We start from the raw sequence: 12,851 nt of genomic DNA, 5'->3' as shown, positions 1-12,851 counted from the left end.
TTCACCGCTGCCTGCCTCTGTTTCCCGACCTGTCAAAGAGGGATAATGATCCCCTTTCTTGGCAGCATGCTCTCAAATGTAGGGCCGGAAAGCACTATACAAGTGGCATAGTGGAGCTTTGTTATCCTTTCCTCAGTATGGGCCACAGTTATAAGTCCCAGGGCTAGGGTGCAACAAGGCTTCCCAGACAAAAGCAACCTGAAGGGAAACTAAGGCAAGGAGTCTGCATGGATTGGGATGGCGGGAGATGAGGGAGAGCTCCACCTGACTTACACTTTTACACCGAGCCTATCACCACAGTCCCAAGATACTGGCAGTACATTACGTGACTGATCGACAAGTTAGCCCCCCCAGAGCTTACACCCCACTCCCTCACAGTCCAGGAACCAGAGGGAGGCACAGAGGCAAAGCCAGACAGCGCTCCAGCGATTTAGAGACACACAAAACATAGCTGACATCCCAGGATCTTAAAACCCCCCTTTATTTTCCCTGAGAGTGCGGTCTGCCAACAGGCTAACGAGCTAAACGGACAGAACATTCCAAATCAGTTAACAAGGCGCGTGGGGGAGGGGAGCATTGGGCACGCAGCGGCAGCAAGGTCACTGGATTGGCACCATGCCTGCGTGTGCGAGCCGGGTGCTGGCATATTCAGCTGTAGCGCACAAGAGCAGCTTGGTGACTGGTATCACTCACCCTCGGTGTCATTCCTTCAGACAGGCGCCCTTCCCTCTCATCGCACAGTCTCTGCCCCTCGGTCTCCTTCCTCCCTTTACCTAGCTCCCTCCCTCCCTCCCGCACCGCCCGGTGAGTCAGTGACTCTGTGGGACTATATCACCCAAGCAGCACAGGATTTTCCAAACCCAGAGCCAAAGCCCCTTGCTCAATTAGCCAAGGGTCACACTCCAGGAGAGTTAATTAAAAAATGTTGCGCTCAGACAGGTCCTTCAGGCTTTGTAGCCTGGCCCTCCCTCTCCTCCTCTTGCCCTTTGTGCCCGCTGCCTCCTGCACTTTCCCTCTGTCTATCGTCCTCCTCCTTTGCTCCACACTCCATGTTGGTGGTGACCACACTGCTGCTTTCGCCCTGAGCGAGCACTTGGAGGAAGGGAGGAAGAGAGAGAGTTTTCCCTCTAGACCCATCTTGCTAGGGTCTATCTGGCAGTGGGGCACAATGGGCAAGTCACTGGCCCTGGAGTCTGGACACCTGGGTTCTCTTCCTGGCTCTGACCTTGTCGGTGACCCCGGGCAAGATAACATTCCCTACTGTAGGTCTTTGAGGGGTATGGGGAAAAGTGAAGGAGGCAGAGTTCTCTCACCCCCAGGAAAGGGCAGTCCCGGCAGCTCAGAGCTGAACAGGAAGCACCCCTCTATCAGCCAGGAGGTGGAGCTCAGCATCGTTAAGCTGGTCAATTTACTGGGCCCTCATGCTCTCTGATGGTGATTTCCCCCCCACACACACACTTTCAGGAGGTCCAGGGGGGATTTCCCCAACTGGTAGAGTTCAGTATCTCTGAGTGGATACTGCCAACCTACCCCTGCCCAAGGGAGGGTACCTCCAGGCCTCTCTGAGAGCTTTATCCCCTTCTTTCCTGATCCCCACTATGCAAATCGCTAAGTCCCAGCACTGCTGGTGGCTACCCGGGAGCAGCTTTCCCAGGCTGACCTGTAGAAAGTGCTGTTAGCGGTGGTGGTAGGTGGCGTCTTACAGTCCTTGCCCACATCTGGGAGGTACCCGTGGGTCCTGAAGTAGCTCTCAGCCCCCGTGGCTATGATGGCCACGCCGTCCCGAACCTTCTGCCTCAGGCTCATCTTCCAGCTCTCGGTCACCACGCTGATGAGGCCGACGGGGAAAGAGACGGGCGGGATCTCCATGTTCCCCACCGTCAGGCTAGGCACAATCCAGATGTAGCCGGGCCCGACCAAGCCCGCCTGCTCCGCCACCTGGAAGAGGTACACAGCCTCCTCCCGCGAGCAGTACACAATCATCACCTGGGCATCGATCTGCCGTAGCAGCCGCTGGGTTTTGGAGTTGCTCCCATCCTGGGTCATCTCAAAGGTCAGGACGTCCTGGAGTTCCCAACCAAAGTAGCTGGCGTCTGTGAAGGAACGGATAACGTCCACAAAGATGTTGTGGCCTGGATACAGGCTGGTGATGACCGCAAAGGAGCCCCAGTCATATTCCTCCAGGACTTTGAAGATCACCTGGATCTGCTGCTCAATGGAGACTCCCAGCTGCAGGAAGGCAGAGCCGGGCTCCTGGAAGAGAAAGCCACCCACCATAGAGAGAATGGATTAGCAACTGGTTAAGTGCAAAGAGCCCCAGGGTGCCAGTCTTCTCCCCTTTCCTCTCTTAGAAACCTTCACAGGCTGAAGAGGTCACCATCAATCCAGCATCCCAGCTCCCAGCCCTATGACTGGCATGGATAGACTGCCCAGTCTTGTGCTCACAGTTCAGGGCTAAGAGTCAGGAAACCGGGTGTGTCCCCACCTCTGTCATTGGCTTATTGGGTGACCTCAGATCAATTACTTCACCCTGCTGTATCTCAATTCTCCCCCACCCCCACGCTGTAAAATGGGGATAAAAACCAGCTACGTAACTTCCAGGGCTGTTAAGAGGATGAATTAATTAATGTTTGTAAAAGTGCTATCGAAATGCCGAGGATTATTATTGCTGCTATTTGCAGTCTGGCATCAAACACTTATCTGCTATTCCAAGTCAAGTATTTCCCATTCCCAACCCTCCCTTCCCTGCCCCCATTTCTTATCCCAGTGAACATAACATAAGAACATAAGAACATAAGAAAGGCCGTACTGGGTCAGACCAAAGGTCCATCTAGCCCAGTATCTGTCTACCGACAGTGGCCAATGCCAGGTGCCCCAGAGGGAGTGAACCTAACAGGCAATGATCAAGTGATCTCTCTCCTGCCATCCATCTCCATCCTCTGACGAACAGAGGCTAGGGACACCATTCTTACCCATCCTGGCTAATAGCCATTTATGGACTTAGCCACCATGAATTTATCCAGTCCCCTTTTAAACATTGTTATAGTCCTAGCCTTCACAACCTCCTCAGGTAAGGAGTTCCACAAGTTGACTGTGCGCTGCGTGAAGAAGAACTTCCTTTTATTTGTTTTAAACCTGCTGCCTATTAATTTCTTTCGGTGACCCCTAGTTCTTGTATTATGGGAATAAGTAAATAACTTTTCCTTATCCACTTTCTCAACATCACTCATGATTTTATATACCTCTATCATGTCCCCCCTTAGTCTTCTCTTTTCCAAACTGAAGAGTCCTAGCCTCTTTAATCTTTCCTCATATGGGACCCTCTCTAAACCCTTAATCATTTTAGTTGCTCTTTTCTGAACCTTTTCTAGTGCTAGAATATCTTTTTTGAGGTGAGGAGACCACATCTGTACCTCAAAAAAGACAGTGGTTCTTCAAATTGCTTCACTCTGCCGAGCAAAGGAGGACCCCACAGACCACTGGTGGCCTACAAATGATAGTTTGAGTCTTATCCCATATCTGCTCAGCCCAGTCTTTATATACCTTTCCCTGGGATCATATCTTCCATGGTTTATCACTCATCTCCCCTCCTGATTCTGGATGTTGAATATCTGCTTCCCAATCCAACAGGATCAGGGATCTCCAACTTTCATAATTCCAATTCTCAATTATATTTCATTCCTCATTTTGTACATTCTGAGCCTTCCATTTTCAGCCCTGTATCTCCCAGACTGCCCATTCCAAAAACCTACATTTTACTTATGATCCCATAGGCCTTAAAGTTTGTCAGTATGAAGAGATCTTCTCAGCAGTGCCAGGAGGTGGTGGAAACCCCATTGCTTGGGATATATAAAATTAGCCAGTTTAGGATTTCCCCCTATAATATAGTCACTGATGCTTTATCCTGTCTGAGAGGGATGGGCTAGATGACATAAAAGGCCTTTTTTGTTCTGAATTTCTATGACTAACTCTTCCTTTGACCAAAATTCATCCTCAATTTAATTTTTCTGCAACTTCAGAAGAGACCAACATTTTGCTTTACAATTATGAAAAAATGAAACATTTGGAGTAAAAAAAAATCTGCCTGGTGAATTAATGCCATTAAACTCCATTTACACCTGTCCAATACCCACATTGCCTTTTCAAGAATCCCACTGGCTGGCTCCCTCTCTCCCACACCACCCCAACCATCTGTCCCCCTCATTAGCAAATCTTAATTGATCTGATTCCATCTTAAACGGTTTATAAAATGGAATTTGCAGAAGGTCACAGAGAAGGCAGTGGGATTTTTTGGCGCAAACTGCCATAATCTCCATTGAATTGTTTTTCCAGGGAAATGTTGATCAGTCCCCCTGGAGATGAATTCCCAGGTAAACTCAGAGTGGTCAGGTAGATACTTTGTTTTGGGGGAGACTACCCTGGATTTGAGAAGCCTGTTGTAGAGGAGTTTGCAACCAAGAGACATACAGCTCCAAGGAGGAAACGGAGGACATCCCTGCAAATGAATGAGAACCCTAGCACTGCTGCAGGAATTAAACCCTCTGTAAAATATAGAAAGAGAATCCACTAGGAGGAGATGGGAAGAAGCCGAGAAAGTGCTGCAGCCCTCCGGGTCCAGAGCACAGCAAATTCAAGGCCCATTTGTAATCATTTGGAGCTTGATTCGGATACCCGTAATCATGAGTAGTACCTTACACTCTAGCAATCCTATCAAGCTCAATGGTGGATGATTTTGTGGGCATAAATTTGCACCACAATTAACTGCAGGTGCAAGTTACACACACAAAGCTTTCTGATGGCACCCATAAGTCAGGTAGCTACACATGCAAACAGGGTCATTTGGTCCAGGTACAAAATTTCAGGCAGTATTATCTGCAGGCACAAATCTGCACCCACAGAAATGGAAAACAGACTAAGGCCATTTTGAACATCAGGCCCAAAAAGAGATTCCAAACTGCTAAAAAAAATACATGTGAAGGGTTAGAATAGATCAAGACCAGCTCTAGGGTTCTATGTTTCCCACTTAGTACAATGCATTTCTAGGGGGAAAATCCTGCAAACTCTCCATGCACAGAACTCTTACTGAAATCAAAGAGAAGTCCACTCGCAGAGGGCTAGCAGGATCAGGGCCTGGTTTTGCACAGAGATGACATTCACACAAACTGCATCCCAACACGCCTTCCAGATTTACATGGGTATGATAAACATGAGCAGAGGGGAGCTCAGAGGTGCAGCCGGCAGAGAAAGGGGTTTCACCGGGGAGTTGTGAAATCAGTTGAAGATCAGACGAGGCAGAGAGATGCAAGGAGGCTGTTTGACATGGAAGGACCCTTGAAGGAGACTATTGCACCAAGAGCAGCCAGATTGCATGCAGTGGAGCAGAGAGGCTGGTGCTATGAAGAGTGGAGGGAAGAGAGGTGATAGTAGGGTGAACAGATGTCCCGATTTTATAGGGACAGTCCTGATATTTGGGGCTTTTTCTTATATAGGTGCCAATTACCCCCCACCCCATCCCGATTTTTCACACTTACTATCTGGTCACCCTAGGAGATAGAGATAAGGTACAGGAGACTGTTTGGAGCAGGGCCATGGAAGGTTTGGAAATTGGGTCCATGACGAAGAGGATTAGATGGGACTCCATTCATACTCTGTCAGTACAGCTCCTTAAAACCAAATGTCAGCGTTAGGGGACCTACACATCCCTGTCCGAAGAGCTGAGCCCCTCCTTCTGCAACACCCCATGTCCTGGCTGCATGAGTAACAGAGCCAGTGCTGAGAACTGGACTGGGTTGTCTTTTGTCCCAAATAAAAACACAGCTATATCGTCGTGATCTCCCACACTAAAAACAGCCTGGGGGGCATTCTTCCTATGTGCCCTAACCCCTGCCTCCCCCCAACCTATTCCCTGCCTCTAAGGCGCTGCATCATAGTGCCACTTCCTCCAGTCAGGGGTCCTGGCAGCTCTTTGCTGCCTCTCCTGAGTTGGCTTGTAGGTCTCTCCCAGATGGAGCTGGGCATGTTAATACCAAACTTCAAGCTCACTGTGGCTGGTGAAGGGGCTCAAGATCTCGATTTTAGGCATTGCTTCTGGGCAGGCCAGGCTAGGACCTGTAACGTACAGTGCTTCCCATAAAGAAGCATTTGGGCATAGTCTCTTCTCAAGCTCTTCCTCCTCCCTCAACTCTTCGATGGGACGATGATGTATTTTTTATTGGCTCTTAAAGATTTGCTGATTACATAAACTGCCCGTGAGAACCTGGCATCAAACTTCCACAAACAAACATGATCGCATTTGCAGTGAACCAGGCTCAGGGAAATCTTTACACATTTCCCTGCAAGCAGATGACAGTAACAGCGTCTGACACCCAGCGATGGGCAAACAAGCTAAAAATAATTACCCAGCATGCAGTCCACCTGTAAGAAATCGCAGCGCCCTGCAGCAGCCTAGGCAATGCATGTTCAGCCAGCTTGGGCTGGTGATTTAAGACACAACCGCCGCTGGCATGAAACATGGGGCTGGATTCCATCCTCACCAGCCTGAGCTGAATCCCAATGGGCCTGGCGGGGACACCATCTGTCTTGGGAGCCTTTGTGTGGACTGTGGTGACTTAGGACCACATCCTGCGAGGTGCTGGGCACCTTTAACTCTCACTGGAGTCAGCAGTGTGTGCTCAGCACTTGCAGGACCAGGATCTTGGCAGGAGAGCTTCAGGGACCAGTCCCTGGGACTGTCCTGCCCTCCCCTGGCTCCCCAGGGCACAGAGATACACCAGCAGGGTCAAGGGATGGCCTTGTTTTCACTCAGCTCTACTCGGCACCTTCCATTTCACATCTCCTACCAGCTTGTGTGTCACTCAGAACCTCGGTTGCCTCTCCCCAGCTCTTCTCCTTACACCTCCAATGAACTCTGCCTTCTCAGCACACTCCCCTAACCACACATAACACACGATGTGTATCCCTCTTGGGCCCTCTCCACATAGCCTACATCTACACTGCTGCTGGAGCTGTAGCGCCCAGTCGTGTGGACATACACACACAAGCTCTGATCAAGCTAGCCAAAAGTAGCGGTGTGGCCACACCTGCACAGGTGGTGGCTCGGACTCGTCACCTGGAGACATGCCTAGGGTCTCAGGACTGTGCTCAGGCTATCAGAAATAGCACATAGACCTCTACCTGAGCAGGGAGTTACATCTCCCAGCTGCAGCGTAGATGTACCCATAGAAGATATGACACACCCAAAGAGGATACCAGCCTACTACTGCTGCCAGCTAATTGAGTTCCTCCTTTAGTTCAGGTGAGGGAGATTCATGTTTTAGTGCTGAAGTTCCCAGATTTAAACCCTGTTGACACCCATGGCAGGCCAAGGGGGTGTCATTACTTATACAAAACCCGAAAGAAGGGACTGTAGGGCCTGATCCTGAGACACTTCCGTGGGGCTCAGTGACCATTTCTCAGCACCAGTGTCCTAAAGGAAAGCTGCACTAGTTCAGTGGAGCCCCCTCACTCGGTGTGGGCAGGGTTGGCCCCGACTTCCCCACTTTGAGTCAGAGGAGTTTCATCTGCTACTATCGCCAGGCTCCAAGCTTGCCTTGCTGGGCCTACTTTGTCTGCACTGCGTGAGTTACATTCCGAGAGGCCGCCACATACACAGCCACTGAAGGAGTTCTCAGAACCATGTTTAACAAACCCCTCCAATGTCCTCACAGTCTCCGTTGCGGTGGTGTCCAGGACATCCCTCGGCCCATGCTGCTTCCCGCAGCCCCCAGTGGCCTGGAATGGCGAACCGCAGCCAGTGGGAGCTGCGATCGGCCGAACCTGCGGACGCTGCAGGTAAACAAACCATCCCGGCTCGCCAGCGGATTTCCCTGACAGGCCGCGTACCAAAGGTTGCCGATCCCTGCCCTAGATTGTGAGCTAATTGGAGCCAGGACCATTCTTTCTGAATGTTTGAAGAGCACCTTGCTCATAGAGGGCACTACCAGAAACTGATAATAATAATAGATCTTCTCTTACAATCACCATGACACTCTCCTGCTTCCCCATGCATTCAAACTCTGGTCTGCATTTCCTGTGTCTTAAAATACATAAGAACGGCCATACTGGGTCAGACCAAAGGTCCATCTAGCCTACAATCCTGTCTTCCGACAGTGGCCAATTCCAGGTGCCCCAGAGGGAATGAACAGAACAGATAATCATCAAGTGATCCATCCCAAGTCATCCATTCCCAGCTTCTGGCAAATAGAATTTAGGGACACCGTCCCTCTATCATCCTGGCTAATAGCCTTTAGTGGCCCTATCCTCCTTGAACTTATCTAGTTCTTTTTTGAACTACACCTCTACCCCGATATAATGCTGTCCTCGGGAGCCAAACAATCTTACCCCGTTATAGGTGAAACCGTGTTATATCGAACTTGCTTTGATCTGCCGGAGTGAACAGCCCCCCCCCGGGGGGGCACTGCTTTACCACGTTATATCCGAATTTGTGTTATATCGGGTCGCGTTATATCGGGGTAGAGGTGTATGTTATAGTCTTGGCCTTCACAACATCCTCTGGCAAAGAGGTCCACATCATCAGATAGCTCCTTGCCTATTGAGCATTGCAGACACTTTAGACAACATTGTAGTGATTTGTTCTTCCCTGAAAATAAAATGATTGGAAATTTATATACGCACATCAGGGGCCAGATCCCCAGCTGATGTCAACTGACACAGATTGGTTGACTTCTATGGAGCGGTGCTTGTTTACACCAGCTGGGGATTTGGGCCTATATAGTTAGAGGATTTCATGAGTCTCCCTAATTCCCCCTCCTCCTCCCGCTCACCGTATCCAGAAATAACCAATGAAGAGATTTCACCTTGGGGGTCAGGACCACGGCAGAGCCCCCGCTGATGCTGATGATGGGGACTTGGGTCTGGGAGGATATGAAGTCCAGGATCTGTGCCACAGCCTCTGTGCCGATGTTGTCCTCAAAGACGATGCCGTGGATCTTGGTGCTGGCGAGGATGTTGCAGATCTGGGTCAGGAGGGTGCTGGGGTTGGTGTCGTTCACAATCACCGTGACCGGGTGGATCTCCAGAGGCAAGTCTAGGAAGCTCTGGTGAGTCAGACGGCTGCGGATGTGGAGAGGGTATGAGGAGCCCCCGAATACCACGGCCACGTTTACCACTGGCTCCCCAGGGCTTGGCAGCAGGAGATCCATTATGACAGCTGAACAGCCCAGCACCATGGACAGTACCAGAGTGTGCGTCAGAGCTCTGCCCATGTCCACCACCGAGTCCCTGCAACCCAAAGCAAACAGAAACCAGGGTGGGAATGGGCAACAGACAGACCTGAGTGCGGACGGGGTGGGAGGCCCAGAGGGGGAGGGGGAGCAGGGAGAAAGAACAAGAACTTAGCAGGAGAGGGGCTTAGAGCCTGGCAACAGGGAGAGAGGAGCCTGCCAGCAAAAGCCCTGGCAAGAGGGCTAGGAACATGGCTAGCACCTGGGATCCTGTACTCCATGAGTCACCCACACTCCTGCAGGCCAGCTCTCCTCCACACATCAGCCCCACGCTCAGCCTTCGAGGGGCAGCTCCAAGCCCAGGAAGTTCTGGATTCTTCTGTTCAGAAATGTCAAAGCCAGGGGCCTGGACTTGGCTTGAAGCATTCCTGGCTGTGGGGCACTTTTGTTGAGCTGACCCACGGGGCGTCCATCTCGCGGCTCTGACGAGCGCTCGGAGGAGATGAAAGGCTGAAGCCCCATGCATTGGGCTGAGTGTATCCCCCTCAGCAGGGAGGTTTCCAGCCCCTCCCTGCTTGGCATGCTCTGCACCCCGCACGCCAAAGCCAAGCAGAGACTCAGCAACAGTCAGTCACACCGCACCCCTTCAAATGCCCCTCTTTGGGCACCATCCAGCCATAGGGGGTGGAAGCAGCTCCTGAGAAAGCCTGTCAGCCCAGCTCCTGGGGTTGGGAAAGGGTGTCACTCAAGGCCAACAACCGATGCCTTCCCATCAACCCTGGGTCAATGCCCCCACACACACTGGCTGAAGTCAATAGGACGTGTGCATGCAGAATGTATGGGATGATCAGATCCCTGATATTCAATGCCCCCACTTCCCACTGCTCCTAGCCCAACCCCCAACCCATCCCAGTGCCCCTACCTTACCACCGCTCCGCCTGGTCCAACCTCCCAGTGCCCCCCCACTGCTCCCTCCAACCTACCCCCCACCCCATAGCTCTAGTGTTTGCCGGCTCCTTTCACTCTGGGTGCAGGCTCCCTAGCTGCTCTGTAAGCTACTATTGCTGTGAAATTCCTTTTTTATTTCCTTTTACTTCCCCAGTTTTTCATAGCTCTGTTTTATCACACATGAAGAGGGGGTGGACAAAGAGGCAGAAGATGCAAAGAGTTGGAGGCTACATTGCCTGGCTCTTTGTACACCTGACAATCACTTCAAAGATTTAAAGTCAACATTCTCCCAGACGATCCATCCAACGGCACTTTCATCTGCACTGCGGGTCTCTACGGCACATTCCACACTTGCTGACACTGCTGGCAGGAGAGTGGTGCCCTTAGCCACACATGGTGCTGGGGCTTCCTTTCCCCATACTAGATTGGATGGAAGATCAGATTAGAAGCCCACTATGACAGATAGGGCAATTTCCTGCATATCCTTGGGAAAACATATTGATTTAAGCTTAACTGTCTTTGGGGTCCATTGTATTAATTGCAAAGCTTGTATATTATTGTGGGCCAGGACTGCATGTGACCTCTCTGGGGGAGATGTGAGGTGAGGCCTGGGAGTCCAAAAGATTACACTGAAAATGTGCCAGACGAGAATGGACTTTTGGGCTAATAAGCATGAAGTGGATTTCTAGGGGAATGCCCAGGGAGGCGTTACTGCAAATTTCCCCATCTCTAGTGATGTCTTTTAAAGCTATGCCCTGAGGAGTGGATCACTGTCTGCAGATTACCTGTTCCTGGAGACGAGATCAAAGGCCTGAGTTGTAGGAGAAACAGATGAACTGTCCAGCCTGGTTCTGAATCTGAGAGTCATAAACTTCCATGGGGAAAACCACGTTGGGGGTTTGAAGGACTGACACCTGCTCTAAGTTGGAATTGGGGTGACCTCTGCTAAGCTTTTTACCATGTGTGTAAGTTCTTCTATTGTTTCGAATATGTTTTTTCTATAATGCTTTCACCTTAAGAATAAATGTGCTTGCTTACAAAGAGCTGTGTGGTAATTTATAACTGCAGGCAATACATTAGGCATAGCCTCTGGAGAGAAAGCACAGTGCAGACGCTGGCCTGTTTAGGCAGTCTGGCTTGCTGGGAATATCACAGTGTAGGCAGGGAACTGTGCAGCCTTGAAAAACCCCTGGTCAGGAGGGAGAGAGATGCGGATCTCCGACCAAGAGAGGTGATGGCTGAGGAGCCAGGGGCCTACAGTGGGTGCCCTTAGTGGGCCACGGAGGAGGAATACAGGTGCAGTTGCCCTGAACTGTGACACCCACAGAGAGTATAAAAGCTCTAGCACTGTATTACTCTGAGCTAAGCGATGATACCTGTCACAGGGTGGCTGGCCCTTTAAGGGGAAGTTGGGCCCAGTCTCACCTGTGATGGATCAGCTACCTCCCAGCTGAAACTGATCAGCTGGGGATCAGATGATTATAAAAGCCAGCAAGGAGGCCAGTTGGGGGAGAGAGCTGCAGGAGATACAGGGAGAAGGAAGGTTTGCCCTGTGACAGGCCCTGGAGCAGGATGGTTCCCAGGCAGGTTGCCTGGAGGAGCAGGGAGGCTGTGGCAAGGAAACCACTGGCTCTGGGGAAAAGCAGCTGTTGGATTTACATGGAACTGGGGTTTGCTGAAGACTGTTGGGCAACAGGGCCTGAACAGCCTCTGGGCATGGTGTGAATCCTTGCTGGGCTGGGGAGGCAGGCCTGTAGCCTCCAGCCCCGTTAGCTGACATGGCAGAGGTCTGAGTTTGGGGAGCTCAACACCCCAATTTTTAGCCCTAATGCTAGGTGTGCAGTTGGACTGGTGCCATATATACAGCACGCAGTCACACTCGTTACAGCCTCACAGTCCCCATGTCCCTTGTATGGAACAGGCCTCCTGAAAGCTCTCTCTGATCTTCTACTCTCTGCTGTTCCTATCTAGAGCATAGCAGCCTCAGCGATGGTATGCAGGAACACGTAGCACTTCTGTAGCTTTTCATGGGTGGCTCTTAACGCATCTTGCACAGCTGAGCAGGAACCATCATCTCCATCTTGTAGAGAGGGAAACGGAGGCACAAAGAGGGGAAGGGACTTGGCCAAAGTCAAGGACTCCCCATTCAGTGCCCTATCCTCCTGCAGCTCTCTCTCCTTGCTGGATTTTATAATCATCTGATCCTCCCTGCTTCCTTGCTATATCAATACATCAGAGCCCACCTGCGTGGAATGAGTTTCATATTTCAGTCAGACAATAGACTACATTAGCCCCCCGACAGACACACACACCCCTGTGGCGCATTTTGCATGTGGTTAGAGAATTCAGAGGTGAAGGGGTTAAATAAAAGCACAGTTCTCCTCGTCTCCATCCTTTCCTCCTGGTGCCCTTTGTTCCTCAGCAACTCTGGCTCCAGGCGCCCTCGAACGTTTTTATATTATTTTAAATGATCTTCAGCAGCAATATTGTCTCCACTTTCCCATTCCCTTCCCTCCCCACCCCCAGCTCCCGCCATCCCTGGGCTGTCAGTTACCAGAGAACTGCTTGCCTTCCGTTTTAAATTTAAAAAAAGAAATGTATTTCACAGGCTGATAGGCACCTTCAGTTCCATCAACTCAAAGATTAAGTACCCAGGGTAATAATAAAATATTTAAACATTTG

The 12,851-nt window shown here is 50.7% G+C and overlaps 1 protein-coding gene across 1 annotated transcript in view; it reads right to left on the bottom strand.

The window, feature by feature from the left end:
• The window catches only part of GRIN2C (glutamate ionotropic receptor NMDA type subunit 2C), a 33,419-nt gene extending 24,156 nt beyond the window's left edge, over positions 1 to 9,263 (bottom strand). Inside the window, exons 1-2 of the mRNA XM_065415610.1 lie at positions 8,856 to 9,263; positions 1,661 to 2,253 (exon numbers count right to left, since the gene is read on the bottom strand). Coding sequence (XP_065271682.1) covers positions 1,661 to 2,253; positions 8,856 to 9,263 — 1,001 coding nt within the window. The remainder of the gene's footprint in view (positions 1 to 1,660; positions 2,254 to 8,855) is intronic.
• Positions 9,264 to 12,851: the final 3,588 nt, after the last annotated feature.

The sequence above is a fragment of the Emys orbicularis genome, chromosome 13 (genome assembly GCF_028017835.1).
Source record: "Emys orbicularis isolate rEmyOrb1 chromosome 13, rEmyOrb1.hap1, whole genome shotgun sequence".
In the NCBI taxonomy this organism is placed as follows: Eukaryota; Metazoa; Chordata; order Testudines; family Emydidae; genus Emys; species Emys orbicularis.
The sequence above is the reverse complement of the archived record's forward strand: the minus strand, read 5'-3'. Positions and strand labels throughout refer to the sequence as shown.